The sequence below is a fragment of the Sinohyriopsis cumingii genome, chromosome 8 (genome assembly GCF_028554795.1).
Source record: "Sinohyriopsis cumingii isolate HCF-2022 chromosome 8, ASM2855479v2, whole genome shotgun sequence".
Lineage (NCBI taxonomy): Eukaryota > Metazoa > Mollusca > Bivalvia > Unionida > Unionidae > Sinohyriopsis > Sinohyriopsis cumingii.
The window spans coordinates 60687858-60703833 of NC_142968.1; the positions used below are offsets into that span (position 1 = coordinate 60687858).

Below are 15976 nucleotides of genomic sequence, written 5' to 3' on the forward strand. Positions count from 1 at the left end.
TATGATGCTCTGTGGTTCAGCCTACAAACTGCTGCTAGAAGGCAGGCTGCTAATCAGGCTTAGTAGCTAGAGCAGCAAGTACTTGCAGAAGGTAAAGAGTTAAAGTACTGCTTCCACTCGGCATAAGTTGCAATTTGATTGATCAAAATTTCCTTATATATCATTAATTGCTGTGTACTAGGAATGTCGTTTGGAAAGAAAATGTAAAAAAAATTTATGACATATTTTAAAATTTGATATTTCATAGTGTTGATTAAAATTTCCAGGTCCTATCTACCATTTTTGACGATAAAATGAGCAATACATCAAAGTATCCATTACCAATTTTAATGGTGATTTTCTTCAAGTTCAACAAATAGGGATCAAGTTTTGGGGTATTTTCTGGTTTAAAAAATGGGATCCACGCCTGACCCTGCGTTATGAGCGGGTTTTTCAAGTTATCGAGGGAGTGATGTATAAAGAATGCTTGTCCTTAAAGTTCCATTTTCTAGGTCGAGATTTTAGATTGTATCTTTTGAATTAAACAGCATTGGTTGAAAGTTATATTTTTTATGTAGAGGTTTCAGGTAGTGATTGAAATTTCAATGGCATACATCGAGAATTCTGAATTTACGTATTGGTTCAAAGAGTTTATGTTGAAAGTTCCATTACATGTGTTTAGGTTTCATCTGTTGCATTACGCAGTGTTAGCTGAAAATCTGATGTCCATTGTCAAGTTTTTGGATTGTATCTTCTAAATTACATGGCGGTTCTCGAAATTTTAATGTCGAGAGTTTCATTTTAACAGGTTGAATCACATTGATTGTGTTAAAAGTTCAATTTCATATGTTGAGTTTTTAAATTGTATCTGTTGAACTACACATGGGTGATTGGACATTTTATTGTGCTTGTCAGAATTGTTATTTCATAAGGTGATGTGATATAAGAAACTGATGTGTGCATGTTTTCCCTGTTTAGGAGAGTTGTAATTTAGCCAATAAAATAGTGCAAACCTCTATTTTGTCAGCAAAACATAACATTGGGGTGTGTCAGTTTACGTACCGGTGACAATTTTTTAGACCAAACCTTTGTTTTGTATTAATCAGCAAGACGTAACATTGGGGTACATCATTTTACATACATGCGACGACTTTTGTGAATCAAATCTAAAAGTCTGCATATTTGAGGCATGATGCATGGGTAGATAAAACACTGACCCACCCTCTTTTAATAAGGGGAACGAGGCTGCAGGCTTCACCATCTGGTTTTTACAGCCACTTCATCTAGAAAATCATTGGGATTAAGATTCTGTCTGGGAACACTGGGATGCATTCACTTGAAACACTTGGGGAGAAGGACTCACTGGGCCGTTTGGCTGACTGCTTCTTGGTCAGCTTTGATGAACCAGGAACTGTAGAGAAGGACCAGTATTGTTGACCTCTCAAATTCTCAGATGTCAGTGGGGCAATGAGGCCTGTAACAGGATGAATCTGGGTTGGGATAGGATTTAGTGAAGATGCAAAACAATTTCGGGAATGAGATGTTGTTTATAAGATGTCATCTCTTGTATTTATTAATTGTTTGATTGTTTCTGAGCGTGCTTTGTTCCTTATGTGTCTGAATATCGTTCAGTGCTTCTGTCTGAAAGGGTGCTACATAGCCACCTTAGTCAGCTGAATAAGTTGGGAAACTGTTAATTATGGTTGTTCCAGAGCTCACTGGCACCCCTTCTGGCTTTACTTGGGTTGCGACAAGCACTTAAGCGACTGAATGGTTCATTAAAATTTGTATTCTGCATTGAGTACATTTTCATATGTACAACTTAAAACTTATCTGCGGGAGTTCTTTTGCATCGCTGCTCTCCAAGAATGTGAATTAGTACAAGTTTTATGAATAGCACCACACTGGCAGCATCTTTTAAAATTCTTGACATTTAAATTAACCACTTTTGCATGAAATTTCTCTTTTTTTTTTTTGAATGCTTTGCTAAATAGTTCCTGTTTATCATGCAGGGAAAAAATTACATTAAGTTTGGATTCGTGGTTACCTGTGACTTGAAAAAACAATAACCATCGATGAGATTTCAGGATAATATATTCAACTGTGTGACACACAGATAGTTCAAAATGCCACTGAAAGGAGCAAAATTATCATATTTGGACCAAAATAGACAAGACACAAATCAACATAGAAACTTTGCATTAATGTTGCAATTAAATGATGAGTAATGTACTTCATTATAGGTGTTGAACACATTTGGATTGTCTTCTTTATGGTGAAAATATGGTTGGAATAAGGTAATTAGCATGAAATTGGTTGGGAGGGGGGTGGGGGCAGCTTAGAAACCAAGTCATTTTTAATTTTGAAAAAGGTGAGAGAGTGTTCTCAATAGTCTTCTTCATTTTTACCAACACAGGCAAGTACCTGTGCCTGCAACAGCTGTCTCAGATGCATTCTCAATGTAAAGAATAACAAGGCTGCAGTGAGACAACTAATATCGATTCATGACTGCTGAATACTAAAATAGCTTGCATATAGTAAATATTGTTTTGTATCTAATCTCTGCCTCTTGAATTGTTGTGTATATCTGAGCTGTACATAGTATAATATAAGATGGTCTGCATGTTTTACAATATTCCTTAAAGATTAAATCTTGTAAAAAAAATTGGAAATTGAATATGTTAAATTTAGAACTTTAGAACCCATTGAAAAGTATTATATGTTGGTTTTAAAACATCTTTATTGTACATGGTTCCTGTTTATTACATAAATAGACACATAATGGGACGTGACTAATTCAAATATATTGAGAGGCTTTTGCAATTATTCCAGTTTTAAAGATGAGCATATTGAACCAAAACTTGATTCTTATTTTAGATGTTTCCATGACAGAATTAAATTCTCAGCTAACAAAACCACCAGCACACTTTTGTAACACCGATCCAGTAGAGGCAGCATGGTTGCCAGTCCTAAGTTAGTCTCTTATAGTAGCACCAGTGAAAACTACCATTCTCATCAATGTAAAATAATAACTTTTGTGTAGGTAAGCTATATGGTACGGAATTTGATATTATAAAATAACTATCAGATTTTGTGAAATAGGTCAGTATTTTTTTATATAAATAATTAACAAAATTTAAAACTGGTGCTTGTCTTTTACAGTCAACAGTGGAGATAACCTTTATGTTTATTTAATTGATAATAAGTTTAAAAAAATAGAAACTAAAATTTTTGGGTAAAATATTAAGGATATTCCAAAGTTTAATCATGTCTGTGACAAGAGTGTCGTGATTAATTTCTGTCATAATGCCCCGTTGTTCGTTATGAGTGGTCTCTAGTACATGTATTTAAATTAATAGTGAGTATAACAGTGCTGACCAACCTTTTTGACATCATGGGCCACTGAAAAATGTTTTTATTGAAGCAGAGGGCCGCAGCAGAACACTGAAAAGCAATGGCTATATAGCTGCTCGAGCTCTGGCGGGCCATTTAAAATTGTCCTCGGGTTGGACAGCACCGGAATATAATAATAATAATTATAATAATGAAGACTTTGTATAGCACCTAATCTTTAGAAGCTCTAAGTGTTTCACAACATTAGACAACACCTGTAACATAAAAAAACATATATAATGATATTATTGCAAAAAACAAACACCATGAAATTAGAAAGAAAAAAAACATACTGAAAATATTTAAGGTAGGGAACATTATTAGGTCTTTTAAGTTTGTTCTTGCAGTCGAAATAAGTGAGTTTTAAGAGCACTCTTGAATGGGATCACTTTGTCTTTGTGTCTAAGTTCAGTGGGCAATTCATTCCACGTTGCTGGGCCCTGGTATGCAAAAGAACGTCCGTATGACTTCGTTTTTGTAGTGGGAATAATGAGTATACAATTGTCAGTAGAGGAATGTCAGTATCTTGCTGGTGTATACACATGGGTGAGGTCACATAGGTATGTTGGACTGGATTCCATCAGTGAAAGGTAGCACAGAGAACAAATTTTGTGTTTGATTCTGGATCTAATGGATAGCCAGTGTAGGGTACAGAGCAGCGGGAGGTGTGCTCTGATCATAGTACTTTAAGTATGATCCAAGCAGCTGTCTTAAAGTTTTTGAAGTAGGTATTGAGCTGGACTAGAGAGGATTATAACTAACTATACACATTGAAATTTGTGCACTGAACTTCAGAATGAAATAAATATCAAAATATTTTTCACAATGTCTGGACATGACATTTGTGCTTAAGTCATACATATGTTTTATGTTAATCTCATAATTTCCTGCCTGTGTTTGACTTTGTATGGAAAGTACATCTGTTGACATAATTCATGATACGAGTCATGAAATGATACCCCCAACAGAATTTCCGTGGATAGGTGTTAGAATGTTGAAAATATTGAAAACAATATAAATGGTATAAATTTGTGAATGATTTCAGTTTATTTATTTTGTTTTATTTGTTTTTATTATTTTGGTTTAATTCATTCAGAAAGAGTTGAGTGTTGCAGTCAGCTCTCAGGAACTTGGGATTTTCCATCCTCTTTTCATGTTGGATCAATACCTGTTTCTAATTTTGATCATTGCTTTTTACTTGCTAGATTTCAAGTTTAAATAATACATTTTGACCCTATATCAGGAATGATTTCATTACAGTAACTCTTTCAGGTGAAAATGATGAGAGTTGACTTGTGGAATAGAGTAAATACACCTGTCTAAGAGCATATTAGACAGTCAGTATGTAAGGTATCCACCACTGTCTCCAGTCTAATATAGTGATAACCCCCACTGTACCCAGTACATACAGTGATAAAGTATAAATGGGTTTGATATCATGTTTCTTCTAGAAAACATGTGAATGGTAATAACTTATCTGTAAGAATACAAAATAAAATGGATAAAATTTTACCCAGCTTTCTTTATTTGTATTAGATGACATAATGATAGAGTAGGTATTTCCAATCATCAAATGGTAGAGCCGAATCATTGCCATGGATGTAACAAAGGACATGACAATTTTAAACTGACCAAGTTAAGAATATTAACCCAGTAAACTGCAAAAAAATGTATCAAACTATGTTAGCTTCACTCTTCCCAGATGATGAATGTTCATTTGGGGAATCATCTAATGTGTTTCATAATCATTAGTTAAAAAAATAAAATTATGTCTGGTTACATCTCCAATCAGTCTTTTTTGTTGTTGTTGTTGAGTTTATTTATAGTGGCGTGTGCACAATTGTGCACGTGTCACTTTTTTCTGACTGCACCGCAGCCTGCTAGTTGTTCCTGGGGAAGGGAATGGTGTCAGTATTCATATGCTGAACTTGTATAGCAAGTTATACTGATTCTTTGCTGTCTACATCACCATGCACTCAACATCATTTAGATATTTTCATTGGTACTGCAAAACTGCAGGACAAAGAACCCATTAGTGTCCTCTATACTGGTGTTTCAAAATAAAGTAACATAGATATAATAACTACATAATGTCTGGGAAACTGTGTATGTGTATATACTGAGTATTGACTGAGTGAATGAACTCCGTTAGGCCGAGTGTGTCTGCTACAAAATATCGTTCTGTACTTTTTTCGGCTATTCACAATCACCTTTAAATACTGACAAGTTGTTTTCTTTTGTGAGTTTCTATTTGTATTCACATCAATTATCAATGTAAGACACTTATGATTTATACATGAAAGATGGTTTTAACGATGAAAAGTAGAGCACTAAAACAGATCGTTACATTCGTGAACAGTAAATGCTCAGTCATTCACATACAGACGCATGGAATTTAGTGTGGACTAGAAACTGAGCGAAATGACGAATTAGCAAGGGGTAATTAAAGTATTGTACTAGGTTTACAGTTGACCTAAGTCATTATTCTGCTTTAATTAACAAGACTGCCGACCATACAATTGTTTCTCTTCCCCCCCCCCCACTCTCTCTCTCCCTTCCTTTGGTTGGTTTGACTAAACATTTACCGTCATTCTTCATAGATCCAGAGACATCGTGGTATGACACAAGCAGAAATCATCTATGCTCACCATTTCATGGATTTTTGCCTGTCTTGTTATGATGATGATGGTCAACAGAAAGAGAGAGAGTCCAGGCTTTTGGACATTTCATATTTATTAATAATAATTGATTTTTAGAACCTTATAATAGGTTTAAGAAACAACTTAAACAATAACAACTTGTGTATTCCCTAGGGATGCTGGACTGAGAGTAAAAAATCCTCTTGGTGTCAAAATGGGGGGTCTGACTGAGTTAAAAAAACTAACTTTGGTTTCAAAACTGGGGGTCAGATACAAAATTTGGTGGTCTTTGAAGCATAGATGAGGGTAAGAGGAAACACTGAACAACAACAAAAGCAATAAATACATTACATTACATGTGCCCATAACCAAGACAGGCTATTGCAACTTTGTATCATTGACTATGAACACTGTAGATAAATCCAAATGAAAGTGTACACGTACCGTTATGGCAAACAGTATTTCTTGTAAGTTACTTGGTGCAAATTTCAGTTTCAAGGTTTTCATCAAGCCCAAATTTTTATTCTCACTCCCGATTTCATCATCTTTTGTCCCTTATGCATGAGACGGGAGGGGAAAAGGAAAAAGAAAGAACTGTGATGAAATTGTGTGCCATGTTAAATTCATTTATAAAACGGGGATTATTATTACTATTTATCGTTATTTTCATTTCTTGCTAATGACTAATGATCGGAAATTCATCATTGATGTACAGGAATAGAACCAATGGCACACAGTTCCAAGAATCTTTATATATGCATATTATTATGCCATGGGCTGATCACAATGTGATATACCACTTATGTTGGTATCAAATTGCTTTACACCAACAGTTTGAAAGCTGTGTTATTTTTAATGTATACCTGCATACCTGGTTATTTTTAATGTATACCTGCATACCTGGATGGTTAAGGTTCAGTAAGATTGCATTAGGAAGGATAGACCTTTTTAATTTGGACGAACTCCTACAAGTTTTCCCTGAATAAAAGAAGGCCCAAATAACTGCAATCTACTGTATATTTGATCCTACCTTTTCTACTAGCTTGCAGTTCTGCCACCAAAGCTGTGTTTGAATGGATTATGCTTTTGAGAAAATCTGTATCTGTGTTGATATTGTTCACAATTTGAACATGTTGGTTCGAGTCCTGCTGTGGTCGATCTGAAAAGTAGATTTATATGACACATCTTTAAACCATTTTGATGACTCTTTTATTTTTGGAAAAACCACTCACACAGTAGTAGTGGCAACAATATTTGGCATTGGCAGGGCCAGAAAATAGTAGTGGTGCAAGGTTGGGGACCTGGAATTTTTGTCTAATAATTTTATGCATTAAAAGTCCATTTGATCACCCAGTATTCTAAGAAATGGAAATTGAAAGTATTCTTCTCCATTTTTAAAGTTGTTACTTCAGTGATTTTGAAATATTGACAGATATCTGCAGAAGTCCACTCCGATCAGAGTTACTCGTTTACTTATGTTTTGCAATACACAAGACGGTCAGACTGGGACATCTTGTATAGGACAGAGAATGAGAATGTGTGCAATTCTTGCCTTTAGCATTTGTCCATAAGCATATACAAACCCAAACTTGACTCTCGTTCAAAGAGACTTTTGTCTTATCAAAGTAGAACCTGTCTTGAAAGACCACCCCTTCTGTCCAAAAATAATGGTATCAAGACAGGTGGTCTCTCATAACAGGTCATAAATCTGCATGGAGATCTTCTGGACTCTCAAAACAGGTGGTCTCTTATAGCTGTGGTCTTCCAAGACAGGTTTTACTATACTTGGAAACAGAACATTCCAGACTGCTTCAGTGGCCAAAGTGGTTAGAGTGTCCACCTTGGGTGTGGGAGGTCACAGATTTGAAACCTGGCCAAGGCATACCAAAGACTTATCAAAATGGCACTTGCAGCTGCCTCGCTTGGTGCTCAGCGTTAGGTGGTTAGTGTTAGGACTGTTAAACTTAATGCCTAGGTAATGTGTGTGTGTATGTGTGTGTGTGATTAGGATATGTAATGTAGTTATAACAATTTTTCAGTCATATCGCTACAGTGTCTGCTGTGTGGCAGTTTATAGTGATGTCTCGCACTGGGACATCATGCCGCAAACATGTAGCATGATGTCCCACCCAGCCACATTATCCTGACACCAGGCCGACCAGTCCTAACACTAACCTCTTAATGCTGAGTGCCAAGCGAGGCAGCTGTTAGTACCATTTTTGTAAGTCTTTGGTATGACTCGGCCAGGGTTCGAGCCCACAACCTCCCACTTCCGAGGTGGACACTCTCACCACTAGGCCACCGGAATGGTCCTAGATAATGTGACTGGATGGAACATGATGCTACATGTCTACATCATGCTGCCCCAGTGCTAGACATCACTATAAACTGCCACACTGCACACATTGTAGCAATATGACTGGAAAATTGTTAAAGCAACATTAAAAGTCCAAATAATACTCACGCACACATATACTCACACACTGAAGAGAACATTCCAGTCTTCCACCTGAAACTTTATTCATCAAGACCTGAAGTGCCTTATACAAAACTTATGTGTATATTGTGTGGCAGATCCTTATATCATAAGTTTGAAGTGACCACTAACTAGAACAATGATATTTTAATAACCTTTACACATGGTTCCCCACCAAAAGACATCACAGACAATGATGTCAGTCACAAGCTTATGAAACTTTGGCTACTCATTCACTGGTAAATCAGAAAAGCCAAAGGAAGCAAAAATGAGGAAGCCTTCCAATAACACAGAATAAGTCAAACAAGGATGCAAAGTGTGTTGAACAGTTAAAGAACATTTTGGAAAAAATTGTCGGGGGTTGAATAAGATGGGAGTCAGGAAAACATTTTTGAAGTTTCCTGATTTAGGTGATAGTGTTTAGCAAGCAACCCTTACTTTGGTACATACATCTTAAAGGCTGACTTAATTCATACTCCTACAACATTTTTCATTACAGCGTTTGTATTGACTCTGATGTTCCTCAGGCCCAACTTGGGCCTGTTATTTTGTATGTCATATCCTGGTTCCCTCATTGGGTGACTGGTCCTGGACCTGCCACTCAAAGACATTATTTTCAATGCCTGATTGACAATATTGGAAGTTTGGTTCATGTTGAGTTATGTGCTTTTTATTGGTAAGTATTGACTCTAAATAATTCTTAAATCTAATTTATTATATGCTCCTTTTTTCCCCCGTTAACTTTACATTGTCAAAATTGTGCATTGTTACCCGATATTGAATTCACACGACAATACACATATAGCATTCACATGTGTAAAGAAATTACTTTCTATTATAAACAAACCATACACACAGACACCAGCATTTTTTATTTGTACACAAGTCATGTACAAATTTGTTTCTGAATCTACTAAAACATGTTTCATAGACTGCCACATACCAGCTGTTTTGGCACATTTAACGTTGATACAATGTTATGGATTTAGGCTAGCTACATTATATAGCAGACACAAGATAAGGTCCTTACAAATAATATACAAGTGACAAGGCATATAATGTCTTCTTTAGCCGGTGATAAGAATGGCAAAATAAAATATACTTAGTTTTACATCCTGAATTTTCTCAAAATGTATTTTCTTAATTCTGCAAATCCAAATTACATGAGCTATGTCATAGGTTTTCGAAATTGTGCTGTAATTTTGATGATAAGTGCAGTTGCATCCTCCTTATTGCACTCTAAATGAAATAAGCATTAAATTCCATAGCGTCTTTTTGATAATTGCAATTGAAAGACTTCATATTTTTGCCACATTATTATTTCAAACATTCAATGACAGAAACAGAAACACATTTGCAGATGTAAACACGCTTCTCCCGTGCCGCTTCAATCCGATGTATTTCATGTATAATTTGCACAGATGAATCCAGTCCAAAATCACAAATGTTTGTCGAATCGAAACAAAATACCAAAATATATTAATTCCAGTTGGGTTTGTCATTGGAAAACATACATTAAAAAGCCCAGAACTGAGATTCAGAACTTGACAAATAACATCACAGGATGAAAGGGACAGTAACCTTCTAAAACATTTTAATAGTAGTAACAGAAGAATAAAAAACTATTCAGATTCTGGGAGAAAAAAAGCTCAGGAAGGGCAACATTTATGTTGAGTGGATATCATGTGTTTGATTGGAGTATGTCACATGGTGGGAAACATGATTGCCATTGCCACAGCCCACATGATTTTTTAAAACATTAAAGCAAGTTGAGATATATCAGAAGCCATTGAGCACCATAGATTTTGGAATTGCAGTTTGCGAAATGGTACTGGAAGTAATTACGGTTCAAGTAAACTTTACAAACTTTTGAATTGAACACAATGTTTACCATTGCATTGTCAAACTTGAATCTAAATTTTAGACTTTTATATGCATGTTTTTAAGCTCGACAGTAGCAGTACATGATATTTTGTTAAACCTTACTGAAAACTGACCCAGCTTATGAAAAAAATAGATTGCCTTTACTGAGAAGGTTATGTCTTAGATGTTGATCCTTATCTTTTCTGTCTACTGAAGACTTAACCATAAGAACTTGGCTAACAGATGCCAGTGGTGGATGCTGCGGGTGGTACAGTCCAATAGTCTTCAACAGCAATGTTGAAACTGAACTCTGTGAAGACTCATGTATGTAGTTTGACTCACTGATGTGATGAGTCTATAGTTGCTTGTCAAAATGTATGTCTGTATGGCTGAACCACAGCTGGAGTTCTGGTTTATGGCATAGGCAGTAATATACCCCAAGCGCTGCCAAGAAATAGGATATTTCTCCCAACCACTACTGGAGATATATATAGAGAAAAAAAACTGGGTGTGTGGGTGGGTGTCTCCCAGAGCCAGCATTTGCGACACAAGCAGCGATTAATAAGGGTACTGCATTGTCATCCAGTTCAGGTAGGCTGCACATAACAATCACAGTGGTCACTGAATACATGATTTTTCATGATGTAGAATATGGTTGTGAGGTGGTGAAGGGAGACTAATGGCATCCCCACCACACTCTCTATTGATTAAGTGTTTGGGGCAGAGTTTCAAGAAGGCTCTTTTTTCCTATGTTGACATCACCTGTTTCTCTTTACTCTTGATACCTTTGTACAGAACTGTGACTCCTATGCTTCTGAACAGTTTGTGCAGGCATTATGGCATAGCAGATAAACACTTAGTAAAGTGAGGAAAGCTATACAGATGTCACTTTTTGCAGATTATGCCGATACAGCGTATAGCCGATTATTAAAATTGCCAGTACCAATTATGAGACCGATTATTTCAAGAAACCACCTGTTCTACAGTTAGCGAAAGCACTAGCACTTGATTGACAGGTAAACCATGCCCTACTTTTGTTATAACTAACAATGCCCAAAATGGGTGCGGATTTATGTTAACAGTTCAAATGTGGTCTCAAGCTACCATACATGTGATAACTATTTCCCACATTTTATATCCCACCTTATTTCTTTTTGTTAACTCATATATGCAAATAAAATTCTTTACTAAATAACATTTATTGCGAATTAGTTTTTTGGGGGCAAATATGATTCGTGATATGTTTCTTCATTCCTTATTTTAATTTAATGATGGTAATCAATGCTTATATATATGGCACAGTAATGCCAGTTCAAGTTGACTCGTGTAAGTTTCATTGGTGGGAATGGTGATCATAATTTGCTTGTCAAGAAAAAATCTACAGCAGTCAGTGATCATTCCAGGGATTTATGTACTTTGTGAAGCTAGCCATAAAGGGGGAGAGGCATTTAATTCCTGAATGCGTGAAATCGGCGGTCTCATTATATGTCACTTATCTTACATTGCAAAGTACGATCATGGGGTTTAGTATTAAAATGTCATTATCTAAATAAAGTTTATTACAAAACTATTTTTTATAAAATAATGTACATAATATAGATTTGCTTAACACATTAACCCCTGGCGACGAGTATACTCGTACTTTACATCCCTGATCTCCCGTGTGCCTCGCTGAAGTGGCTGAGTTTGCATAGCTTGTATCACAAGCGCCAAGTTTAAGAGGCAGCATTTAGCAAGGCCTTTCTCCCACACGACGAGTTAACTCTGCACAAACCATTGGTTGATTTAAAGCCATTTCCTACTAATGGAGGCAGCTTAACCAACCAAATTTTAGCTTACACAGATAGAGCACACATTGCTGAACAAAGGGAGAAAAAAAATCACTTCGATATCAGTTGATTTAGTGAAAATATTTCGATTTTAAAATGATGCAAATTAACTAGAATCAGCCTCTAGGAGCAGACTTTTACTTGACGGATTCTGATGGAGAATTTTCTGGATTTTCATCAGACGAGATCGAAAGTGACACTGAAATAGCTATTGGAGATAACAGTGGTAGTGATGAGAATGTTGAAGAGCATGGAGAAGAAGAAAATGAAAGAATAGCCGATTGGTGGATCGTAAATGATAGAACACGTATTGACAAGAGGCAATACACAGGACCAACACCCGGGCCAACAATGGATTTAGACCCTGATGCTAATGAATTTAATTGTTTTGAGCTACTTTTTTTTCAGCATTTTTATTTCAGTTGATTGTAGATGAGACCAATCTCTATGCAAGACAAAAGCAGGTGGAGAAAGAAGATCCAAACTGGAGAGATGATAGAGAGAGAGAAATCAAAGCATGGATGGGGATGAGAGTTTTTATGAGTATTCTTCAGCTCCCTGAGACAGCCATGTACTGGTCAACAGATGCCCTATTTGGAAACCTCAGTATTAGAAGAGTAATGAAGAGAGATAGGTTTGATAAAATATCACAATATTTTCATATAAATGATAGCCGTCAAAATCCTTACAGGCTTCAACCAGGTCATGACAAGCTACATCATGTAAGGCCAGTGTATGATGCCATTCAAAACAGCTGCTGAGAAAACTACAATCCTCATCAAAATGTAAGTGTAGATGAAGCCATGATAAAATTTTGAGGTAGGTTATCTTTTCGCCAGTATCTACCAGCCAAGCTGACAAAGTATGGAATCAAGGTCTGGATGAGGGCTGACCCAACAAATGGCTACACCAATGAATTTCAAGTCTATACAGGTAAGGACACAGGTACCAGAGAAGTTGGATTAACAGAAAAGGTTTGGGAAAGAAACCACATAGTAAATGTAGACAGTTATTTCACCAGTCCCGATTTATTCGAGAAGCTTCTACAGAAAGGTACATATGCACGTGGAACCATAAGATCTAACAGAAGAGGATATCCCATACAGCATCTTAATAAAAGAGACATTACGGTTCAAGGGGAATTTAAAACAGTAAAGCGTGGCGAACTAACAGCCTGTATTTGGATGGACAAGAAGCACATCTACACTCTATCAACAGCAGAAGACCCAGCAGCCATAGAGAGGACAGTATAGCGCATATCCAAAAATGGACAAGTCAGGGACATCAGAGTGCCATCTATCGTGCCAGAGTACAACAGTAACATGAAGGGAGTGGACACGGCAGACCAGCAGAGAACACAGTACATACAAAGCAGCAAAAAAATGGTGGTTGTACCTGTTTTTGTTTTTGTTTGATATTGCAGTAACCAATGGATTCATACTGATGAGAGGAATCAGTACATCATGTCAAGCAGAGCAAGAACAGACGGATAAAGGCACATTGATTTTAATATGAATCTGGCAAAACTACTTATTGGAGACTAACAGGAAAGTGATATAGCAGCACTAGCTACAAACATAGGAGGCCACTGTCCTAAGAATGGTGAAAAGAGGGAAGATGTCGACAGTGCAGTAAACAGAAGCGACGCCGTGAAGTTTTGAATATGTGTATTCATTGTAATGTTCATTTATGTGCGGATTGTTTTAAACCATATATTGTAGATCTTTTGAATAATCGTTAAATAAATGTTTAGGAAATAAATTATATTAGCATGAGTGCATAATACAAGGTTTATTAAATGTTTTAGTAGTTTTTTTAATTTTCAGTGAGAATTCTAAGGAAGAAAGGTAAGTAAAGAGCATGGAAAATAAGTCCATCTATATACAGTATTCACAGGATATTAGGTTTACAAGAGAGATGACAAGTGGATTATCAGTGTATATAAAATAGAATTATTTCATGTGTTGATAGTGTTAATAATTCTGTGTGAATTCATAATGGATTATTTATGGGAAGAGAAGCAAATTGGTAAGTACATCATTTGTTTTCACCTTTATGCATGAGTTTTATTTCTGCATGTAGCATGAAATTTATACCATTATGTGTGTAATTTTATTGAGAACTGCTGTGCCAAATTTAAGCTTAATTAAATAAATATAAATAAAATGATAACAATTTTATTGCCAGTAGCCCCCGCTATAAACATCTGCAAGCCAAGTGTTGTCAGCTAGTCTCAGCGATACAGGCACTGAAGGTGGGCCCCGAGTGGCCGAGTGGTCTAAAGCACTCTTCATTACGGATCACTGCCATCTCACCTCTGTCTGCGGCGGTTCGAGTCTAAGATTCAGCCAATGTGGATATGTGAGAAAGCTTGCCAGTAGCTTCTCGAGTGTCGGTGGTTCTTTCCAGGGTTTTCCCGGGTTCTTCCTCCACCATTAATACTGGCCGCCATGTATAGCCTATCATATGCTGAAAAATGGCGTTAAACCCCACAACAACAGGCACTGAAAAACACTGCTCTAGGTGATCACTGCAAGTATGCTTCAGGGGACTGCCTAGCTGTTTGGCTCAGGAGTTAATGTGTTAATACCTGATGTTTCTAGTATATAAAAAGAGGTACTGTAGGAAAGTAGATATTTTACATTTGATAATGCATTTATTTCAGGTGACAACAGTTAGACCTATACACTAATGGTGATGCGCAATGCAAAGACCATGGAAGTAGTGCAAAACAGTCATGTAATGATTTATTTTGTAATATTATGGCTGTATTGCTTGTTGTCAATAAAGTATTAACTATCCCATCTTTTTCAATTTTCATTGCCTATTACATTAATAGTCTTAGAAAAATATTGAGACTGGCGATTTTTTATTTTTTTTTGTGGCGGTAACTTTTTAAAAGCCAGGACCATCCCTGTAATGTGTATGCTGGAAGTTCAACAGCCGTACGAGACCTCATAGGCTAGTTGGCTGCTGTGATTGGGATAAGTGCATGCATAGTATTGATAATTTATTGTGAACAGACGATCAGCAGTATTGTGAGCAGACAATCTGCGGTAGTCTATAGCAAGCGTGTTTAAAAGTATTTACTTTTAAGAATATTCTATCTTTCAATTAACCCCCAAATCAAATGTTTATTCCTTAATTTCCGCTATTTAATTCTGATTTAAAATTCAAGCCATGTCAAGATGAATGTTATGATTAAATTTATATTTTGGAAATTTGTTTTCATCAGCACCGATTTATATCTGCCGATACAGATTATACCGATTATCTGCACAGACATCAAATCACTTGTACTTGGAATAAATCATTCTCAAGGTTTAACTGAAATGACAACAAAAATATAGCAGAAAATAACTTTTGACAGGCATTGTGCATGAATTAAAATCAACAACAATCACTAATGATACCACGATGAAACATGAGGCTTGAAGAAAGGCCACAATTAAACTACCAAATATATTGTTTAGAAATTTAAACATTTTGAAACCAGCATTTGGAAAGTGCATTCATTAACAATATTATATGAATGTAATAGATGGATGAGTAAAAATCCTGATTTCCTTGGCTATCAATTATCACAGTAAAGAGTTTAGAAACATAGAATTCACCAGTCCTAAGTGGTATAGGGTGGTCATTTTAAACAGGGACCATCAAAATTATGCAACACAATATTCAACTGTACCTACCTGATATTGATAAGGAGAATATTTATCTATCATTTACAAGAATTAAAAGATATTTCTTTTTAATGTTAAGCTTACAGTCAAGACAAGTTTATAGTGCTGACAACT

The 15976-nt window shown here is 36.1% G+C and overlaps 2 protein-coding genes across 9 annotated transcripts in view; one reads left to right on the plus strand and one right to left on the minus strand.

Annotated features, from left to right (window-relative positions):
- LOC149793651 (uncharacterized) overlaps nucleotides 1–15976 on the plus strand; it is a 163382-nt gene that overhangs the window by 45966 nt on the left and 101440 nt on the right. The window lies entirely within an intron of this gene.
- LOC149793652 (uncharacterized) overlaps nucleotides 1–15976 on the minus strand; it is a 143361-nt gene that overhangs the window by 17400 nt on the left and 109985 nt on the right. For all 4 annotated transcript variants that reach the window (XM_089967631.1, XM_089967629.1, XM_089967630.1 and 1 more), the window contains one exon: nucleotides 7042–7170. In XM_089967631.1, coding sequence (XP_089823757.1) covers nucleotides 7042–7170 — 129 coding nt within the window. The remainder of the gene's footprint in view (nucleotides 1–7041; nucleotides 7171–15976) is intronic.